Source organism: Synchiropus splendidus, chromosome 2, assembly GCF_027744825.2.
Source record: "Synchiropus splendidus isolate RoL2022-P1 chromosome 2, RoL_Sspl_1.0, whole genome shotgun sequence".
NCBI classification, from domain to species: Eukaryota; Metazoa; Chordata; class Actinopteri; order Syngnathiformes; family Callionymidae; genus Synchiropus; species Synchiropus splendidus.
The window spans coordinates 14,101,185-14,125,077 of NC_071335.1; the positions used below are offsets into that span (position 1 = coordinate 14,101,185).

General features: G+C 41.1%; 1 protein-coding gene across 1 annotated transcript in view; it reads left to right on the forward strand.

The window, feature by feature from the left end:
* Positions 1–23,893, forward strand: part of LOC128753481 (protein kinase C alpha type-like) — a 91,572-nt gene that overhangs the window by 31,617 nt on the left and 36,062 nt on the right. The window contains exons 3-5 of the mRNA XM_053855220.1: positions 4,165–4,247; positions 17,004–17,115; positions 18,812–18,940. Coding sequence (XP_053711195.1) covers positions 4,165–4,247; positions 17,004–17,115; positions 18,812–18,940 — 324 coding nt within the window. The remainder of the gene's footprint in view (positions 1–4,164; positions 4,248–17,003; positions 17,116–18,811; positions 18,941–23,893) is intronic.

Below are 23,893 nucleotides of genomic sequence, written 5' to 3' on the forward strand. Positions count from 1 at the left end.
AAGTCAAACGCTAAAATTAATGTGTCGTGAACGTAGTGATGTTCCACTGTTGGCTTTTTCTCTGAAATTTTCCATTCAGTGGAGGGACACAAACAACTGCTGAATTGTCCAGACTTTGCTACACAAATAACTCACAGGGATTAAATATTGCAGTGCCGGTGAGATTCAGCTGTAAAAGCAGTTTTACAGAAAGTCTTTGAGGGTAGTTGAAATTGTCTTCTGTTGGAGAGTGCATAACCCAGTGACCTCACCCACTGTGTTTACACGCTAGTCTTTTGAATTGGTTCTTTGAAACAATACTTGAAATAACGCAGAAGCCCATTTCATCAGTGCAGAGAGCTCTTCAGCACCAAGAAGTGCCGGCGAAAACATGTACAATTCAATTTTCATGATAGGATTGTAGCGAGAGAGTTGCTATTAGTGGCCGCCTTGTAAATATCTTTAATCGCAGTGGTGAGTAATAGAGTGGACGACCAATCGGGGCAGCAGAGGCAGTAGACGCTGACTTGAAGATACCACCAAGCATCTGAGCGAGGAGGTGCCGGAGCACAGACTGTAATATTCACGTTTTATGCCCCTTTAGTAATGTCATTTTTCCTTCTGCAATCTTTTAGACATGCAAGTCATTTGTCTTTAAAAGGTGACAAACACCCTCTCTCACCCGATTCATCAATCATGGACGCTTATTCTGGAGTACATCATTTATGTTGAAGTCGCCTCCATCAGGGATTTGTCTGAGTCATGACTTGACTTGACTCTGGTATACACGCTAAGTTAATCACGGCAGAGGTTAAAGCAGTTAAACAGACACTGTGTGGTGATTGGCCGGCAGCCAGATCAGGTTAATCCGCTTGTCTTGCTTGACCGAAGGTGCTAAGTTGTTGAAGCGATCCGCCTTCTTAACCCACTGGCCGCATAGAACGTTCAGTCAGGCTGCTGGAGCAGTCTTTTAAGTTTGTCTTCTCAGCTGTCTCAAACTGGATTGGATTGGTTAATCCAAAACAAAGAACTTGCCTCAGCTCAATCGCTTTAGCTGTGTTTGTATGAGCTGTGTGGGAACAGATGGAGGGAATTGGGAGGATTTGAAAGCAAAGATAGACGGAGAGGGAAAGTTTTGGAGATGTACAGAATGTCTCAGTGTTAATGTCCATGTGACCACTGATGGCAATGGTTGATGGTGACTATTTCTAATCTATCGTCCCAGGATGTTATGAGCAGGGACTTCATGCTTCCAAATGTAAATATCTGATATTTATTTGTCTCAAACCCATGTCCTGTTATTCACATGAAAACATATTTACACATTATTACGTCATCTGGAATATAGAATAATTGCAAAGAATGCATTTCAAGGGTTAGTCATTTAAATAGTAGAGTTTGCAGTTAATATTTGGATCCTGACTAACTACTTTTTCGTGGTATTAGGACAGTTTGATTCCTTCTTCAGCTTCTCTGAACATTTTTTTGGTTTTATTATATACATAAAGCAATACAGTACAGGACCGTTACCTCCCCCATTCCAGTAAAATTTCAACATGAATAATAGTAATTGTAATAATCTTTTTGCTCTATTATTAATTTATTTTACCTTATGTGGACGTTTGTTGCTGTTTTTTGTCACATGGAAACCGCTTGATGTCACTTGAACTCCCGACCGAAGAGCTGATTTGAGGGCCGTTGTTTAAAGAGACTGTGACAGAGGTAAAAGTTCAGATCTAGGTCCTTGATTGTGGTTTTCTGTTGAATCTGCAATGTAGCTGACGTGTGCGTGAAGCTGTGAAATGCTTGCTGCATGAGGAGAGCTCTGTTCTTCTCAGCCTTGGTAGCAGGGCCTCTACAATAGAAAAATTCAGGTCCCTCTCCCTTACAGCCAAAAACACACTTCCTCCACATCTCACTGGAAAATATATAACCATGGTAAAGAAGTCCCTCAGTGCAGTGGTGGAGGTATTTATACTGTGCAGTGTGTCATAAAGCCCATGGTCCTTTTAGTGGGTTTGTTTCAGAAAGAGAAAAAACGTGTGTGCTGTGTATATCACAATATATGGTGAGAAGTGCTGTGTATATTCGACGTGTTACATCAGACACACTGGTTGTTAGGCAATCGATGAATCAATGTTTCCATGCGTGAAGTAGACAAACTTAAACTTTACACAAAAAGTACATTCCTGTTCATTTTCAGAGCAAGTTTTTTGCAAGTTTCTTGGATGTGAGTTGTTGGATGCTGATAGAAATCCATATTTAAAATGGCATGTGATTGAGAGAAATGTTTCCACAATTACTTGAATAAAATAGCACAATAATTTTTTTAATTTAAATGAAAAAAAGATTTAATTTCGCCATTAGAGGGTTCAAAACGTTAGTATTTTAGTATTCTGGGCATTTATTTATTGTAAAATAGGTCTAAACTACTACTACTACTACTGAATCTAAATCTTTTCTCCATTTGGGTGTTGTTGATAGTTTTGTCTTGTTTTTCAACCTTGCCCTCGGCGTATCATTTCTCTTCCCACTTATTGATTAGCTTTCTTAAAAAGATGAATTTCTTTCATTAATTGACTAATCTGCATTGACTGCTGTTTAAAATATGTGTACCATAGAGCTAATGTACTCTTGGCAGCTTGGTTCTACATCAAACAGATGGTTTCACCGTGTGCGTCTGCATATGTGTGTGTGTTGCTACCTCACTCGCTCCCAGGAGAAATTACTCATTATATTGATATACATAAGCTTAAATTAACCCAATGAATCAATCCAAACTTGTTTAGAAGCTTTTCTCGCTCACGGCCGACATTCAGAGTATGGGTGTTATGGGGGTCTTCGGCAGGTAGCTGGAACATCTGTATTTTGGCATTAATACCTGCACAGCATAAGTCTCTTCTTGGTGATTGGCTGATGCATCATGTGAAGTTTCATCATCACATTTATATTAATAGACAGGATTAATGTTTGAAAATGAATGGATGGATACATTCTGGTTGAACAACACTGGCGTTTTTATGGAAATAAGCGATTTCATTAGGCTTTAAGTTATAGAGCTAATGGATCACCGAGAGTCATGAGCTGACTGTATCGTGAGGCGAAGGCAGGGTTGAGTAATGGGTCGTGGTGTCATGTTGGTTATTGAACCTGCTGACCAACGGCCCTCTGGAGGTGACTGAGACTCACAGCGATTGAGCTGAGATGCAGTGATAAGTCTGTTTTTGGAGCGTGTATTGATTATGACCCCTTGATGAATGCAGCATGATGTCAATTCTTTCTATATGTATTGCTGCCATCCATTTACTTGAATACCAGTCTGTACAAGCACAGCATGCAAATAATAGTGAGTGAAGAAGGTCACTTTCCCTTTCCTTTGACGCTCCATAAGGTTGTTACAACTCAACACAGTGTTGCTTTTATGTCTTATAAACAATTGATTTCTTACCTTGTAACTCTTCTCTACAGCGCTCCTACTGTGACTAATATTTGCACTGATGTTTATTGAGACTATCCAAACAGCGATTGGTTTATTGAAGGTCTTTTTGCAACATTGTTTAACCAGTAAAACCCAGCCCAGACAGTAAATACATGGCTGAGACAGTACTGCTCAGTGTCTTCAAGAGATGTACTCTGTTATTTGTTTTGGTTCCCAAGTCGTAGCGAACATTTGAAAAACAGTTTAATGGATCATTCGTGCAATGATATAGTGGCTCCTTTGTATCCAACGTAAACTTCTGTCTCTGACTAAATAACCTTAAAAGCGGAACTGGATGAACTCAAGATGTCATTTCACAAGAAAGATTTCTTTATTTATTTGTGAAACTGATCACTGAGGAACATGCATGCTTTTTGCAAAGTTCAGCACATTATCGGTGTAACAAAAAACCCATAATGGAGAGGAGCCCACTTGGAGCTTCCCAGCGCTGAGTGAAGAGAGTCAACTCTGGCTTTGGTAACATCAAGTCCAAGGTGGAAAAGGGAGGGGAGTGCGTTTCCATTAGCACTCACAGATATTCTTGCACTTAAAAATCTTGCAAATTATTTGACAACCTCTTTGCGAGGTCATTTACCTGGTTTACCTTAAAGACCCACCCTTTCCTCGTGTGTCTGAGTGAAAACAAAAGAAAAATAAAGATTGCTAACCATAGATTTTAATGTTTGTTTCTTCTTTCCGCTCCATAGTTTGCTGTTTTGTGGTCCACAAGAGGTGCCATGAATTTGTCACATTCTCCTGCCCGGGAGCCGATAAGGGACCAGACACAGATGTAAGTAACAGACATTTTATTTATGTGCTTGCCATTAAAAGATGATCAAACTTGATACAAAGCAGTGGTGCTATCCCATTCCCGCCTGGTTCAAATGGTGATTCTTTCACCATTACATGTAAATGATCGCGGTGCACCGGCACAGCTTAAATGAGGAAAATGGTCTCTTTTAAATGATCCTGTTTTTAAAACAAAGTGGACACATCGAAACAAGCGGATAACACGCAATGCATCACAGAGGTGGACGCCATCATGGTGGTTTTTGGTTTGTTTTAAACCTCATAATGACTGAATTCCTTGCAGAAGCCTCCTTTTTACACGTGAAGCCATTTCAAACAAGGGATCAAGTTCAATGTGGTGCAGTGATTGTGCGGCAGTAAATGACTTAAGTCTTATCAACGACCTTTTCCCTTTGGTTGTCTTGAACTTGGACACTGCGGTGATCCAAGGCAACAGACCTGATGGAGGAGGTCTCCCTCCCCATTCTTGTTTTAAAGAAGACTACTTTTCCAAGGTTCGTTCCTGTCATGTTTGCCTCAGAAGTGAGATGAGATTAAATTAATAAATGTAATAAGAGACAAGTTTAATATACGCAGAAGACGAAGACAGCAACTGAAGACGCTGGAGCCAAAACACGAAGGTACGGGAGAGAGGTACACAAAGGGACTGGGAAAAATCAGTAACAAAGCAAAGGTGAATTAATTTCAACCTTGAAAAAACTGGGAGAACACAAACACACTCGGACACAAACTCACAAAGTGTGCGCAAGAAATCTAGAAAATTCAGAGGAACAAAGACGAATGTTAGTCTCAGGAGATTTACCGAATGACGCAAAGTGATCATCTAGCAGCCAGCAGTCTGGAGGTCGTGAGGTGATATTCACAGGAGTTGAGGGGATGAGCTCCAGCTGCGCTGCCATTAAGCTGGATGGGACAAAGGAAAAGGAAACTACTGGGGGTTAACAAAATAAAAGCACGTGGAACAGACAAAGAATAAGAGAAGAGTGCAGAACGTGACAGTTCATTTTTAAAATGAACCAAGCTGCTGCACCAACAGACCAAAACAAATTAAATACAGTACTTGGGCTCGGCAGATGGATTGTATTTTTTCCCCATTGAATTGATCTCCAAGATGTTGATGGAGGACACTCCAGCTGATTGCAGTCACAATCGATTTTTGGCTATTGAATTTGATCGTGGATCGTCATTTGGACAGCAACTATTGATTTTTGTCTTCACCATGGTGCCATCATAACAAGACATTTGATTATGAGCTGTCACCGGACACTAACTGTGCTTAACTAACCACTTGTCTGCTGGCAAAGTGTGAACCCTTCATTTACATTCTTGTATGCCTGCAGGACGTGCTTAAGCGTTCAGAGTTAGAGAAGCCCATTTGGCCTCTGTAACTGGAGATATGTCAGTCCACCGTTCAAGATCGCCAGCGCAGCCTTTAAATAGAGCATGCCAAGGGTGGCAGAAGCTGCAGCGCATGCTTCAAGTCGGGGTGAGGTTTTAATCAAGATGGTTTGCAATGAGGAGAGCAACTTAATAACTCTCGTCTCACTTACTTGATTCAGAGAGAGATTAGCTTTTGTTTTTTTTATAATAACTTCCCCCATGAGATTTACTTCAGCTATTCACCCTCTTTAAATGAGAAGAATCCCTTATGCATAAGACATTCAAGCTGGTCTTTTGCATGATTTAAATGTTAACAATATTCCGTAGAAGCAGGTTAATAGCCTGTCAAACTCCTGCCATAACGTGTCATCTGTCCATCGTCCACCTCATCTGAATGGTGTGAGGTTGACAACAAAATCAGTAGTGACACTCTGTTCCAGGAAATGTGACTTTCTACAGCGATATTGAGAAGAATTCTTGACGTATTACAAAGTGTGACTCTCACTGTCTGCGTCAGTCACGGAGGACTCCGCCTTTTTAGGTACACCATTATGGAGCTCTGTTATTCTCCTAATTTGTCACCGCCTCACACAGAGGAGACATTGCCTACACTGAGAAAAATCCTGGGGACTCAACCCTGCAGTCATGACCACACAAACATTCAACACTGACTCTAAATTAACAATCCTGTCCTGCTGCCAAGGGTGTTTGATTCCATCATTCATATTTCTAATTATCGTACCTGCTTGAGATTGGTTTTATTTGAGTGGGGGAGGAGTGAGTGTTGCTCACATTTGTGAGTGTCTCTATGATAGACTTATTATTATTAAACTTTATTATTAATTGCCCAAAAAACAGAATGATAAAACGGCGTACAAAATAGTTCAAAGTTTAAATTCACCATCTCAAAGCTGAAAGATTTTGTTGTGTTTCTTAATTTTTTTCCCATTTAAATTGGGAAAGAAATGTGTGAAATGTTTATTAACATTTGTAAATGCCTTTTCAACAGTTCTACAGCCATAAAATAAAAAAAAAGACCTGAAACAATGAGTACTAACAGAAGGATTTTTTTTGTCTGCACTCTCCCAGTATTACCTGGCGGAGCATGGCCTTGAGTTGATGTTCCGTATTTGTTAAACAAATTGTGCCACTTTACGTAGAAATCAATGAGCTCCTTCCTCTGTCACCGCTTGGTAATGGTGTGCCCTGTCTGCAGGCAGGTGAACCCAGTGATGCTGCACTTCCAGTGCCTGAAAATGGCTTTAAGATCAGCGATATCCAGAGAACATGAATTAAATGACTCATCTCTGGGTTTTATAACTCCCCACTTCCTGAAACAGTATGCCTCGAGATTTCTTTATTATAAATGGCCACAGCAATATTAAACAGCCTTATATCAAGGACATTAAAGAAACCATGTTTATTTTTTCATAGTATATGGCTGTTGTAATGTAATTGTAACGGCTCTGAAGGCAAGCTTGATAAATCTTGCATTGTGCTTTTATAGGACAATATTAATGATCCTCCCCAGGCTGTGAGGTATTTTATCAGTATGCTTCATTTCTGCCTCCAAGCTAGAGGTAATATGAAATTGTAATGAGGTGTCTGCGTGTGAATCCATCGCAAAAAACTTGTCATATTAACGCCCTGATGCGTAGCTCTGCAGACAACTATTTGTTTGGTGCACTGATGCGTGGTCAGCGGCATTGGTGTTGCCGTTCTCTGTCAATATTTACTTACTTTTTCAGTTACCATCAGTTGAACTTAGGTTAATATAGTTTAATGTTACTTAATGTAGTTTGATTATTAATTTCAATGTTAAGTTCTTTTTGCTTCATTCTATTCAAGTGATCAAAAAAAAAAAATCATTGTTATATGAATTGGATTGTTGGATGTCATCATCAACTTCTGTTGAAGTCACTGTTTTCAGTTACCTAGTGGTTTTTTGTTTTGTCTGTTTTTATAGAGCGTTTCACACGTCACTAAAACAGATGCAGCTGACTGTGGTTTTACTTTTTTGTCCGGGGCAAGTAAAGCTTACGTTCGCCTCCTCTCAGTCTCTTTTTAGATGACATGCCTTAATACCTCAGTCCCTCTGACAAAATGTTTGCATGTTACACCAGGTGTACGTTACCTGTAGTCTCATTAAGTTCAGTGCTTTAGAGAACAAGTCCATCAATAATGCAAGAGCATCTCGTTTCACCACAGCCGACAAAACTGAGAGGTTTGCTGTGCTTGCTTTTGAGTAGGCGTTCTGCTGCTGCATCATTGATGTCCACTTAACCAGTGCCACACAAGTGACCCGGGGCGAGCTGCGAGGCTGTTTGCATAGATTTTCTGTGTACACACATTCATAAGTCTACACTCGGATGGTAACTCTCAATGCTCCTGGGGTTCACACGTTCACAACAGAGTAACCAAGCAGCAGGGATGTGTTCTCTCAGCTGTGAGCAGGAGATGATACTCATTCTTGAACAGGGAAAAAGGAAACACAATCCATTTATCAGGGGAACATGTTAACTGTTATGCCCACAGCAAAATACTTTTAAAGTGTGAGAGAACAAGTCTGACTGTGTTTAGGTGGGTTAAGTGGCCTCAGGATCTGGTGTGAATGGGCAGTCGCGTCAAGTCAGAGATCACAGTACACAGTTGGAATTGAGGTACTGTGCTGACCTCCCACTCCCCTAGAATCATTTCCAGCTCCTCTGGGGAATATGGAGATGTTCCCCCAGCATGTGCTAGGTCCGTCAGTGGTCCTCCTCACCCTGCCTGGGCCACGACCGTGACGTCTTGAGATGGGGATTAAATGAGGCTCTACTCTTGAGTCTCTCCTGGAAGAGCTGACCCTGCTGGAAGAATCTAACCCTATTGCTTAGTCTCTGCACCGTCTGGACCAGGGAAACTCATTTTGGTCGCTCTCCGGAGGGTTGTGCTTTCCCTCACGCCCTTAAACTGAGAGTAGGAGCTTCCCTTGCTCCAATGACTTTTTTTCAGATAATTCACTTTTATCAACATGCCAGCATTCAGGTGTTTCTTATTTTGCACCGATATTTTTGGTGCCACACACTAGTAGGGCTTGTGGTCTCTCCTTTGGTTTCACCTGACCTGGACCTTCATGTTCAGTTTACTGCCATTTTACTCCTCCTTTATTAGTCAGGAAATCCTGGACAGGTCACTTGTCCATAGCAGGACAAAAACACAAAAAGAGTTTTACTTTGATTACAGGGAAAGTTTTCACAAAGCTTTATCGAATATCTCCTTATTTGGAAAAAGAAAAAAAAAAAAACTTTTTCGATATATTTCAGTGGTGTTAATAATTAAAAACCAGACTGATGGCTTTTCTGCTGCACCAATTTACTCTGGCTTCTGGCGTTTGCACCATGACCAATGATCCCGCTGATCCTTTTTTACTCCCTATTTCCGCAACAGAGCCGCGGTCTGCCTGTGACAGCCATCATTGCTCAACCCCCTCCCACCTCACACTTGTCCTCATCTGACCCTAACGTTGTCACTCACAGCATGTGGGTCTGGCTATGAATAAGCCCTTCGTGTTCGTGGAAAAGTCCTCTGTTGTCTAAATGTGGCCACAAGTCTAACAGATATACACCTGAAGAGTATGTATTTATTTAACACGCATGACATGTAAGTATTGCACGACTTCACGAAAATGATCCAGTCGAACTGAGTTGACTTAGTGCTGTTTTGAGTGTACTATGCAATGCATTGTGTTGCCATGGTCATGTTCGGAAATATGAGTTATATAACGCACATATACAAAACCTAAAGTTACAAAAATCATTTGTTTCGCATTTCTAAGTTGGTTAGTATGCAGATTAAATGTTGTGTAATTTTTATGATTTTGTCTCAGTTTTGCATAGATTTCTAATTCAATTTCCGACATGTACTGTATCAGGGGATAAAATAATACTTTTACTGGACAGATTTCAATGATTTATAGTAACTGCTAAGCATCCATCATTACTCATACGAAATGTGACAAACGTGTGGACAGGTATCAGAGGAGGGAAACCCCCTCCGCGAGCCACGGTGGCAACCTGTGCTTCCTCTCAGCACTCAGCAGCTTAGTGAAAAGGCCAAGAGGAATCAGGGAAGTGATTTATGCGCTAAATATAGTAACCTCACCTAACACCTCACGTCCGGATAAGTGAAAACTTCAATTCCTCATCAGAAGCAAGTCAGCTTCTCACTAGAGAATCATAGACGATAAAACATATTTTTTGTCATTGCAGCTTCACATACAACTTATCAGAGCTCGAAATGTGTGTGAGTTTCACGTTTTACTGGTGCAGATTTGCCTTGATAGCAGATGATGACGTTATGAGCTGGATGTCAATTGTTATTGCCGGTCTGGTAATGACATTGTTGTGACCAGGAGACAGGCTGACAGGGATGTCTGGTTCTGTGGAGTGGAGTGGGAAAATTGAACCGTTTCGACGTTTCCTTTCAGTCTACAGAGTGAATATGTAGTAAGAATATATAAGATCGTTTCCTTTTAAAATGTAGTCTTTTCCTTCATATTTGGCTTTTGAAAGTGCACCAAAAGGTTGCATCTTCAGGGTTCAGGGAGACTGAAGAATAATGGCAATGCATAATGTATAATCCAATATTCAGGCCATGGAAGATGACACATAAAGACATACATGGATAGATTTACTGTCCAATGTTCGGATTAAACAGCTCACCAGAGTCACCTCTTCAGTAGTCGTGCTTTGTGTGTTTGCTGAGACACGGAGAGCAGGATTAATACACATTAGGACATGTGTCTGACAAGTATTTAAAGTAGTAAGATTGGCCCACGTCTCATGGGAGGAGACGTGAGACTATGTGTTCACAACAGTCATTTAAATCTTTAAATACTGAATTGCTGTGACAAAATTGTCATTATTATTGCGTCATATTCATGTGCCAGCAGCTGATTTGGTGCGTCACTCCTCCAGACGTATTACTTTTTGTCCAGTCAATAATCATTTATTGTTTTTATTATTTGAGCTACCTTTTGTTGGAATATTATGCTTTTCAATGTGCCCTATATATGTCCTATCTATAGTTAGCCAGCAGGGCTGTTTGACTGTCTTTTTTCATTGTATATTAATATGTGTGAAACGCTGATATGCGGTATCATGCACAGCGGCTTCCACTTGCCTCGCCTGCTGTCAGGCTTACTCACATCCATTCTGCCAAACTACTTTCAACACAGGCCTTTTGGTGCTCTGCCCGCTAATTAGACAGGAGGAAGGAGTCGGGCTAATTAGCCGACATGTCTCTACGATACTCTCCAAGCTTGTGTTTTCATAGCTCACAGTATTTTTAATGAGGCCACTCCTGGGTTTTTATAATCCCTGACTCCAGTTTCGGACTTCTTTGCAGGTATGGCAGCAGGTCTGTTGAATCCCAACCTCTGCTACTTGTGTCAGATGTGTAGAGGGCTGATATGATGGAAGGGATCTTTTCCTAAAGCAGTTCACTTGCACCTGCCTTCTCTTCCAAAAGTTATGGCATTCCTTTGTTTTCATATATACACTCAACCTTCTTTTCTCCTGCTCCTGACAAGTGGTGTTTTCAAGAGCTTTTCATGCTCCGCTGTGCAGGCTGTTGCAGCGCCTCCCAGTCTGCCTGGAGTTTCCCATTAAGCCCCAGTAAGGCTGTAACAGTGGAGAGAAACCACAGGGGTAAAACACTTCCATCTCGCTGAAAGGAAGCGTTAATGCACAGCCCCATGTGTCCACTGGGCTTCAGACAGCTCCATCCACTTACAGGATTTCTTTTTGTTGATTACGCCTGTCTCTGATCAGTCTTTCCCTGAGAGTGAAAATCAGCAAAGCCGAGGCTACACGTCTGTCCACCTTCAGTGTGTCCAAACTGTGGACACACTAAAGGTCTTACTGGCATTAAATATGCACATAAAATATCCGCATCTATAAAAGCATATTCAGAATTGTGAATGAACAATGTATTGTAACATAGATTTAGATCCAAATGTTTCTCTGAAAAACTGCTTTTTGACACAGAATTAAAACTGAACACATTTTCATAGCAAAGCCCTGGGAAAGATATGATCTGTTATTTGTTGATGAATGCGGCTTTGTCGTCAGCCAGACTCATTCATTTATTGAATAAATAAATAAATTAAGGCTTCAAAGCAAAGGAAGACTATTATCCTTCATCTGTGTGTAGGTGGATGTGAGTAAGTGTAGCTGGTGCACTTGTCTCTCTTTTTTTTTCCCTTTCCTTAACACACTGGCCTGATTTTGCCTTTGCGGCTGCATGATTTTATTGTTTTTTATTTTTACAGGTCTCAGCATACGGTGGACAAGATAAATATTTTATTTTATTTTATTTTGATCGCTCATATCTGGCATCAGGAGCTCATATTTACTCAAATCAGTTGATGGAAAGGAAAGTAAGACAGTGCCGTCTTTGCATCTGGCTTTGAAAACGTCAACATGACATCCGATCTGGCATCATGGACATTATGCCACCAGGTGAAAGAAGAGCTCATTTGACACTTGTCGCCAGGGATGATGAGGAACTGTGATAAAATTAAGAGCAAGTGTGGGACATGGGTTGGACTGGCCAAGAAACCTTTTGCCGGTTTAGCGTTACCTTTAAGTGCGCCAAATGTTGTGTGGTGTTGCCATCCTTGGACGATCAAGTGAACTGAAGAATCCAGCCACAGCATAGACTCTGTGCTCTGCTGAGGTAACCCATTCTCACTCCTATGGTGTTACATTTTGCCTAGTTGGACTTCGTCTAAGAGAATGGAGTTCTGGAAGAACAGAGTCTCACTGGAAAAAGGCTCAGCAGCCGCCAAGGATTTGCCACTATCTTATTATACACAATTTCCTAGTGAAAACAATCCCCATATTGCACTTGTAGCAGGTGAACAACCTGGACAAAAAGTTGCTCCTGGCCATCTGTGGAGACTGTGCTGACCTGTTGTCTGGGTGTGGTGTCCACGCGCTTCACTAGTGAGTACAGTCATGCACATCGCTTAAAAAATAATTGACTGCCCTTAACTCAGCCTGGCGTCCGCATCCTGCTGCCTCAGAAAAAACAAGGCCATTATAGGTGACCTGTTTCCCTCAGGACAGTGATTCTGGTCAGGTCTGTTCCACAACACAAGACCCACAACCACTCTTAAGACCCACCTTATTAAATGAGTGTTGTATAATTTTATATTATCGATTTACTGTCATTTAAATTTACCCTGCTCTCTTTAAGAAAAGGAATCATTAATATTTATTCTGTGGTATTGTCAAGGAATTGGAGTGATGCTCCCACAGTTCCTGTACGTGGGAGAAAAAGAGGGGGCTTGTGTGGTCTGCTGTGGACAAATCGTTTCCAAAGTGACAGGCAAGACCTCGAGCATGATCTGAAAAGACTGAAAGACTGAATGTATTCGTGTCGGGCAATATGAAAGGACAAACTAATTATTCATGTTTTCTGGGTCAAGATCTTTCTTGATGTTTTATCATTCGAACACTATCCTTGATAAAGAGTGAGCTCATTCGTATTCCAGACACAGTAGAAACATTTATCAGAAACCGGACGAGTCCACTCAGTGATATAATATTGTGGCACAAAAGTAACCACAAGTAGCTTTTTTGGTTACCATTGATGTTTTTTCAGCTCTACTCCATCTATTATTGATCTCTTAGTGCTTCTGCTGGATCGTCCAAATCCTGGTCCCATCAAGTTGCTTTGTCCTTTGATGTTGTGTCATCCCTTCAGACAAACACGATTAAGCACAGTATTATGAGCGTTCACACAGATCAGGCATCAAGTAGATAAACATCACCAAGTTTATTCTCATTTTCCCCCTCCAACTTTATTGTGGTTCTGGGGAACAAGGGGCCTTGTGAGTCGTCACATGACTAAGCCTGCTCCAAGACCACAGACATTTTCATTTCTTGACAATTTTTAATAACCTTTTCAGGGCCACACATGTAATCTTATCATGTAAACAAAACTAAAACTCAAATATTTATCCAAAGATAAAATAACGTGAAGCTATTGTCATCTTTTCATATCATCTTCCACGGCGGTATGTATTTTAGTTTAATCTGTGAGGTGTATTTAGGTTTCCCTTATCTCAAACTTGCCTCTCATATAAAACAAATCCTCCTCTGTTGAGACTTTTCACGGAGCCAAAATATAAATGGATATGTTTGGATAGTGTTCTCAGTGCCAATCCACTGAAAAGCCTTTAAACTCTGCAAGAGATTTACACTTAGACTACAATTTGTTGAAGAGCAGTAAAACACTCTGAATGGGAGCCTGTAACAGTGGCAGCTCACTAGTTCTCATTCCAGTAAAGTGCTTTCTAAAAAAGCAGTGAGGAGGACACTCTCTATACTGTATCTGTGTACCTTCATTCTTTATTGTAAAACAGGTTTAGGTTTAAGAATGCAGCATGCTATTTTGGTCCCTCTTTTGGAACTTATGTAAATAAGCAACACATGACTTGGAACCTACCGAGCCCAGTTTAATGATTAATATGCTTCATTCTGCTCACACTGCTTTATAGTAAATGAGTGTCTTTATGAGGTTGTTAATGATATAAATAAATAGCCAGCGTTTTGTGTTTTTCATTGTTCATTCAGATTGAAAAGCACAGTACCGCGATCTAACGCATGCGAGACTGAGGCAGCTCCTTGAATTGTAGTTGTTACTACTGTTGCTGCCTGGAGAGTAAGATCTTCATCAGAGAGGACGGCAGTAGATTAAAGAGAACCCGAGCATGGCAACCGTGCTAATTTGTGATTCAAATCAAATTTAAAAATCACACCCCATCTAAAAATGATGGTTTCTGAGCCAGAGGACCCCCATGAGTTGGTCAGATAGAACCAAGCCATTGCAGTATCAATGTTGCAGCTAGCTTGTATGAATTGAGACAAAGTGGTCTCTAGAATTGCAGGGTATTGCTGTAGCCATCTGTGCTGTGCTGTGGCGTGAAAATAGATAGAAAAACCTCTGTAGTGTTCGAAAATAAATCGAACCTGATTTCTTTAACAGATGTATTGTTATGAACGACGAACGCAGCGGAACCCAAGTGCTGTGATGAGGAACTCACAGGAGGCAAGGTGTGGAGCGAGTACTATATTTAATATTACACAAGCAAAATAAATACAGAAGGCGTCACCGGACCGGGAGATCAAATGAACGTAAATCTGTAAGCAGAGAAACAAAACACAATGAACAGCAACAACAAAATCACAAACACAGTCATCAAAACGAACTCATGGAAGAAGGGAAATACAAGACAAGCAAAACCAGGAAACACGCGGAAAACAGAGGAAGAAAAATAACACTAAGTCAGGAATAATAAAATAATGAAATGAGCGAGCAATAGCGAGGACGAACGAGGAGAGCCAATTTACTGAGTCGATCTGGCACGCGTTGCTGGAGGCCAGGTGCTTAAGAGCTCTTGCTGTAGATTTGATGATTAACTCCAGCCGTGCACCATTAACCAGGAACGGGAGAAACAAAAAAACGGAAGTTACACAACAAAATAAAAGCGAATCATGACATGTACAGTACGATAGTGTTTTTGAGGCGAAGACTAGCTGCTATTAACTATTTGTAAAGGCAGTTATCCAAGCATTAGAAAAACCTAGGGGTGGCACTACATCACAAGAAGATCCTGAAGGATGGTGGCAGAAAAAATGTGGGCAGTGTGAGGCGCATTGAGGAGTGAATCCAGTGTTCTGAAAAGACAAAACACAGGTCTTTCCACGGCCAGTACTTTCTTTAGATGTGCCTTCACTACATGCTTATACTTCTTCCACCTTGGCTCAGCTGTGCTTCACTCCCGCCTGAGAGCATGGGTTGCGTCACTGAACCGTGGTTCAGGCTCAGCCTTAAGCCCTCTGGTTTTAATGGTGCGTCCCCATCTAGGATGGAGTGGCGGGAGTGCAACCAGGAGGTGAGCTGCTCAGTATCGGATTGGATCAGGGGTCAGGAACCATGATGCATTCAAGTGCTGCTGAAAACTGGTTGGCGGTGGGAGAGTTAAAAATCCATTACCCATGACCTGGAGGATAAATTTAAACGTACAATTGTGTAAACTGCACGTTTTGAAAATGTGGGCTTGTGCTTATTATTTAATGTGTGCATTAAATTATGTCTTCATGCACACAGTGCAATGATGTGTCAATTTATCTGCTCTTTTTAAGAGCATTGTTTTGTTTTGGTGGCAATATTTCCACTGTTACTATTGGAACTGATCATTTGATGAGTTTTCAGTTGAGTTCAGTTTATATTTTTGATTGCTGGGTACGCATCAGTCTGATGTTATTGCCTTGAAGCAGAACTAGGAGTGCTTGAAGATAGATTGAACTTTAGCAACCTCTGTTTCCTACACTCTTTTTTTGTCCGAGTAATATTTGTCTATATCTATTTAATCCAGTGATTTTCACTGGAAATTGGAATTGATAACCCAACATTATCGGTGATCATTTCAGTCTCTGTTTCCGACTTCACCAAGAGTTGTGAGGGCAAAATAGGGCTTTAATATCTGAGCCGGAGAGGATTCACAGCTGCTGTGGTGTCTTACTGGATAGCAAATCAATAGTGACTCTCATTGTTTCAACAGATGGAAGAGAACTCTTGCTGTGTAGTGCTCGAAGAAAACAAGCTGAACTGAGGCACATTTAAAGTCTTAGAATCAGGATCAGTTTGCTGCCATGCATGTGAAACAATGCAAGTGTGTTTTGTGAGCATGTATTGAGATGTTCACAAGTCATAGAAGAGGAAATAATTCAATATTTCACATTTGATGTGCTTAAATTGTGATCATCTTCAACCACAGTGGAAGCTAGAAAAACATGCAGAGTGCGAACTTCCACCAAGCAGTTTCAGTCCACCCCAATAACATTCTTCCACTGATAAAGAATCCTTTTAAAATTACCAAAATATGATTTGATGCCATTCCTTGTCCCATTTCACACATTTCCTGAAAATTTCATCCAAAGACTTGGTGCCAGAAGTGAATGTCAGTGCTCAAATTGGAGCTGTGATAAAAATCAATGTTGCATTTGATTGATCCATGCTGGTAATGTTTTTCAGTCACATTCCGTTCAGTGAGAACTGTGCCTCCAATTTAAGGCCCAGCTGTTATGTAATTGGAACGATTATTCCCTGGAAATGTTTTTATTAATGCCACATTGAGGATTGTCACTGTTTAAGCATAGAACATGTTGTTGCATTCAACTTTGGAACCACCATCAGGACATTGCAATTCATGACCTTGACTTATTAATGGTACCGTTTTTTCTCCCACCACCTTTCCTTGAAGTGATGCAAATGATGATACATTTCTGTTAAATTCCTCCAGGATCCCAGGACGAAGCACAAATTTAAGATCCACACCTATGGCAGCCCGACCTTCTGTGACCACTGTGGCTCTCTGCTCTATGGCCTCATCCACCAGGGCATGAAATGTGACTGTGAGTGACAACACATTGGAATATGTTTTGGAAATTACCATGTTCTTCTGGCAAGATCTCCCCACCCAACAATATAATAGAAAAATACCAGTACTCACACTTTAAATCTCATGTCGATTCATGTTTCTTGAGTCTTAAATTGAAGTTTAATTCATACTTTTTTCAGGTGCCGATAGCAACATAGATGTTGATCGTGTTAGATGTCTTCCAATGAGGCATTAAAGTGTTAATGCTTTGTCAGAGGTGCTTTCACGTGTATTCAGGTGGGCAGGTTATAAATCCGTTGATGTGTTAGAGCTTGTGTGTATAGTGGGCCTCCAGAGATTACAGATGACCGATCCCTCACTTAACTCATGCTCATGAAGACCCTGGTTACTATTTTTGTCCGAATGCTTGACTTTAATCAGCTTTAACTGGGTCTGTAGGACTATTGATTGGTATCAGTTCATATCTCAGTCTTTGCGCTGGAATGAAATACCAGATTAAAGTCCGTATATTTCACTCACGACTTAACACAGAAGTTATGATTTAAAATGGTTCCAGGGGAATATATGAATAGATTTAATGACGTTGCATAAGAGTTGTGTCAGGTAGCTAAGCGCTTTTTTATGCGCCAAAGATTCATTTTATTAAAAGAGATATGTTTTTAAGCACACGGAATCGATTGCGTCACACCACCATTTTTCAGATATCTTTCCTCCTCGCCCATGGGTGTGATGATATAACGCCATCCACAGTGTGACTCAGCTCTGCTGTCTGCCCTCTCTAAGACGAATCATAATCATGTTACCTCACTTACATTCACCTGAGTGCAACAAAGAATAGTGTAGTCACCCCAAATGTGTTTTTTTAGTTATGATATTCAAATTATTTTCTGTATGTTTGGATCCTTATAATTTAAACTACTGTTTATAGCGTATATTAATGACATCAGTAATAATTGGTACCTAAATGTTTTACTTTCTTAGTTCTAAATTGTTTTACAATGGATCCTTTCATCCATTCATCATCCATCCTTTTGTCTGTCCGTTCGTCCATCCATCTGTCCCCCACCTATCTGTCCATCCATCATACACCCTTCTAATCCATTCATTCATCCATCCATCCATCCATCATTCCACCCATCCATCCATTTATCTGACCATCGTCCGTCCATTTAACCTCTGTCCGTCCATTTATCTGTCTGTCCATCCATCCATCCATCCATCATCCCCGTGTCCATCCATTTATCTGTCCATCCATCCATCCATCCATCCATCCATCCCCGTGTCCATCCATTTATCTGTCCATCCATCCATCCATCCATCCCCGTGTCCATCCATTTATCTGTCCGTCCATCCATCCATCCATCCATCCATCCATCATCCCCGTGTCCATCCATTTATCTGTCCATCCATCCATCCATCCATCCATCCATCCATCCCCCTGTCCATCCATTTATCTGTCCATCCATCCATTCATCCATCCACCCACCCATCCGTCCATCTATCCATCCAGGTTCAAACCAATAGACAGATTCTTACATTATTTTTGCTAAAGTGAAGATGCCGACCACAATGTCAGCCCGTCCTCCTGAATGTCCTCCTGTAATATGCCATTAAATGGCAAAGTCCTTCTCAATCCTCTCCTCAGTCTTTAAAAGCAGTAAGTGTGTGGGAACCAAGGAAATGATGTTTTTTTATGTATTCCCTTTCAGCATGTGACATGAACGTTCATAAGCAGTGTGTGATGAATGTGCCCAGCCTGTGTGGGATGGACTTCACCGAGAGGAGGGGGCGAGTTTTCCTCAAGTGCGAGGTCAGCGCCGAGAAGCTGCAAGTGACAGGTATTACTCATGTCGTATTGTCTGTTGCCTTTTTCTGCGTCCATTTACGTGTGACCAGTCCCATATATTAGATCTCTTATTTAGTCTGTAACTCTATCAAATATTGAACAGAAATATTTTAGACCATGACATACTTATACTTCCCAGTGAGTTCAGATGGCAGTGGTGCACAGTGGTGGATAAAAAAGACACATTTAATGCAGCAAAATAGAAAGTCAGTTGTGATTATGCTTAGTATATCTGAACTGTGTTGGTGTGATGTGTACAGAGCGGCATGTGCGTGAGTGTTTCTGTGCATGCTTGATGAAGAAGTGATTTTGTGCAAGCGGGGACGCGAGTAGCACTGAGAGCTACTGTCGTTTAATCGATGGGGGATCAATGTGGACACACACTCACTGTCTAATTTCACACAGACAATCACACTCTTCTCTGCTGTCATTAACCTCTGATGACCCCTCATGTTTGTCAGGAATTCTGCTGGTAAACAGGATTCCGTCGGCTAAACTGTCGATTGGCGCGATAACTGCGTCTCCCGGATCGAATGCTGCGAAGTCAGTCGTGCGCTGGTCGATTCAAGCCTCCACAGCCAAACAATAAGAAGCATTTCACACTTCTGACACACTTGGAAGGCAATCCCGAACCAAATCTCTCAGCTTGCAGTGGTGTGTGGGCTTTGTGTCGTTACCCTTTTTAAACAGTCACGACTGAGAGTGTGTTTTAGTGGAGTATGCAGACTGTGTCTGTGAGGGATTTTCTTAAACCCTGTGATTCCCGAATATAGGTTCATGCCACAGACCTGGTGAAAACACGTGAAGCGATTTATAAAAGAAGTAGAATGCTAATTCTTTCCAATTTGTTCTCAGATTTTCTTCATATAAGTTGCCAACTTCCTTGGGTCTTCACTGCTGCATCTTGCCTTGGAATTACCTGGTTGCACATCTAAGTGGTTTTGTTAGTTATGTTATGTTACAACTGTATGTCTATTGGTTGCCTGGTTCAACAATAATGAATGCTAAATCCGAGGAATGATCGATCTGATAGAGATCAGACAGGACTGCTGCTCACTACTGCTATTGAACTGGTCCTCAAAGAGCCGCAGTGGGTGCAGGGCCTTGTTCCAGCCAATCAGGAGGACACCTTCTCAGCAATCAGGTGTCTCAAGGCTGTAATCACTTGCTGGTCAATGTCTGTTGTCTGTAACCCTACATGTGACTGCAGGGTTGGAAGAAAAACCTGCTCTGACTGTGGCCCTTTAGTGGATCAGTTTGACCCCCCTGCCTTAAAGCATCCCTGAAATGGTTCTGCTGAATGACTGAGTCATGTTTGATGACGTAAAGACCTGCTGGGGAATTGATCTACCAGTCCTTTCCCTGAGCCGTGATTCTTGTGTCTTTTGTCTCTCAGAGGTAAAGCAGGATGTGGATGCATCACCGTTGACTGTGACTTGGTTAAGTCAACCAAGACATAAACAAGAAATACAGTGTATTCATTCTGTGTATACAAAGTATTGCAATGCTCAGTCCTCATAACTGCGTCAAACACGGATGCCATCTTATGCGATAACCGGAGGTACCAACTCGATAAACAAACACGGAAGAAGTCGTGAGCAGTATCAGTTAAGATTTGTCGATGGAGATTTTTGAGGAAGATGAGCAGGTTTATGTGAATGAAACAACATTGTTCTCAGAGCAGTTGGTTGGTCCCATAACAGTGAATGGATCATAGCGAGTAAATTATAATAGAGCTCAAAATACACCGGATGTTTTACTTACTTAAGAAGGGTCAACAGTGTTTAAGATATATATAGTGCGTGTGGGATTTGTGCTTTTTCCAAATTGGTTTCTTCCGCTTTTTGTCTACATTTGAAATCCGTAGGTATTGCAGTCACTTTCAGAACGCATTTGAGGCGGACCCTTAGCACAGCACAACAGAGAGTACCGAGGACACATGCCTCTTGAGCATCATTCTTTTCAGGTGTTTAACCCAATTCTTATGACACTCATCATGTTCTGGGGAGAAGAGGGTCACATGTTCACAGGCACGATTCTCAATTACTGAAGCTGAAGCGCTTGGTACCTTGTACATAATGGATGCATCGACATGATCTTACTCAAGTGACATCATCGAATGCATGTTTTTGTTTCTCACTTAGTGCAACACTGCTCTGAATTCAATTCATGTAGAGAGATCTTTATGCATATTGAGCATTATAATTCAACAGAACCAACTTTGGAGATCATTTATGATAATTTCATACTGCACATTTATGCATAGTTCCAGTGTCATACTACAAACTTTTATTCAATGTAACACTCTCAGGGGTCACTTTTACCACATTTCCTGTTGAGGCACTTGTACTCGCTTTCATGTACTTTACACTACACTGCCCCAACTGCCTCATGCAGCCCTGTAACTTGTTTTTAAGTTTTCAATTTGCAAAATTCTTACATGCACAAGAAGCTCAACCTGCTGGCCGTCCAAATGGCGGCACCACTTTCTTGGCTAATGTTCTTCTCCTGCGCGTTCTTCCTTTGAGCTCCTGTTTTACATCTGAATATTTGCCAGACAAATGTGTTAAGGAAAAGTGGACAGCTGTGACACTCCACTTGCTTTTTGATTTCATCTTTAGTAACTGGTGCCACAAAATCCTCTGAGGGAAGCTTCCAAAAGCTTCCAAAAGGCTTTGCATTTCTTGACAGTATGATATTGAGGAAGTTGATGAGCTAACGTACGCAGTTTTACCATCTGAAGTGGTCGCTCTTGGATTTATCTTAAGGTGCGTACATTGAATGGCAGCTACTTATTGGCTTTCAAAATATGAATGAGTAAACTCACATCACCGAGGCAAATTCAGCTCAGTTTTAAATGCTCCACTCATCACCTTTTGCATGCATGGATACACCGTTTCCTGTTTAATAACTCGCCCGGACGGTTGAATAATCATCTGCGCAAAACCCCCTGACCTGTCTCTGTGGTTCAAGATAATCTGATAATCTTTTAAATGCACCTGTGTGAAGTGGTGATTCAGCTTCTAAAGTTAGCGCAGATATGGCTGAGAATTGTTGACGCAGATGCGAGCGGAGATTAATATTCTGCGGGGGCTCCACTGGTTTGCAGACATGGCTGTTGCATGACTGGGCAGCATGTGGAGATGAATATTGACAGTTTGCTCTGGTTTATAAAGCCCTTCCAGAATGTCGATACTGCCGCCTGGCTCGTACTGTAGAACACAATTGCGTAATTGCACAGGAAAGCATGCGTGCACTCGCAGGTCTTTAAGAGGGTGCTGTCCAATACCAATAGCTTTTTATACTGATGCATCAGCTAAAATATTAATCTTCTGAACAGAGCCATGCTGTTTTTTTTATGTGCTAAATGCTGTAAATAGACAGCATGACAGCATCGTCGTTCAATTAGCCGGCTAAAAGTGGACATGAGTCGTCATTTTTGCTCCAAATTAAGAGACGCTACACTAGGTTAGTGTATAACATCAATGTGATATTTGAATCATACTAATACTAGTAAGTTTGATACCCAGATGCTGTGTGAAGAGAAAGTTCTAATTATAAAAGTAAGCCTATTTGCAAAAAAAATCCAATCCCAAAGACAACTTTGCTTCAGTGGTTGAATGAAGACTTCACACGCTTCATCCCATGTGACAAAGTGTTATATGATACCTATTTTTGCGGTATTTGGTTTTAACAAGCAAGTACTGTATTACTTACCTGCTTATTTCAGGGTGTAATTATTCCACATGACCCTTCCATCATAGCTGAAGCTGTTTACTATACACAAATACACTCACCATCTGCCGAAAAAAGTTGAACAGTTTGTTTTAATAACACTTTTCATGTCAATTTTAAGAGCATAAAAACACTGCCTGTGGAAAAATTGTCCGCGCTGAGACGTTTAGCAGGGGGCTGTCAAGGGGAAGCAGCTGATAAACAGATTCTCTGCCCGAAATAGATCCAGTTATCGCTCTGCCAGTTATGGCCTGTTAATAATTGGTTTTGGGAGAATTTGAAGTGGGAGGCGGGGTCACTAACAAGACAAAGGGAGGTTTATCTGGAGGGCAGACGCTGCCCAAAATTCTTGTCTTCCGCCCTCATTCTTGGTTGCAGAGTGCAACCTTCTGTCTATTGATGCTGAGGGTGCAGCAGGGTTGAGGGTGACTATTGTTCAAATACTGTGGGCTTGTGTTCAGGCAGTCACGCTGCTTCATGACGTGCGATGGTAATAGCATCGAGGAAATGTCACCTATGATTAATGTAGAGAAAATATTACTTTCAAATGCTATTACAGTGCAATGGACTGTGCTGCATGAGAGAGCTGTCTTCGTTTTGTTAGATAATAGAAGCTGTAATAATTCCGTCAACTCTCTTGGTCTTTTCTCAAGGCTGCACTTGTTTACATTTTGACAGAATGTGCCAGTCTGTGCAGTGTGATGCCACTGAATATTAATAACGGTTTCAGTGTTAAACTGTCATTTTAATCTCAAGCTCAGACAGGTGTACATTTCACATGTACTCACGAGGTGAAGATTTTTTTTTCAATATTTTATTTAAGCTAAGTGAAGATAAATAACCAGTGTTTTCTTGTATTAATGAGTCAGCAAATTCAACTACTGATTCAGGAAGTTAACATATTTATGACCCTTTCCTGTTATACTATTTTGGATATGAGTTGAAGTGTCTTCTGGAGTGTGTTACATATGTAGTTGCAGTATAAATGCAGTGTGGGCGAGTGCAGGTCAGATTTGGTATCTGAGAGTGGGAGAGATCCAGGAAGACAGTTTTTAAAGTTGAATCTTTTTCTGGAGGAGTGGTTTGCCTGTTGAAATTTATCTGTAACCGTTTCTGAAGATCGGCGAAACAAGCACGCACTGGATGTTGTACTGAACAGAAGAAGTGGAGATGCAGTATTATTGACTGTGACACAGTAATGTAGAGGTGC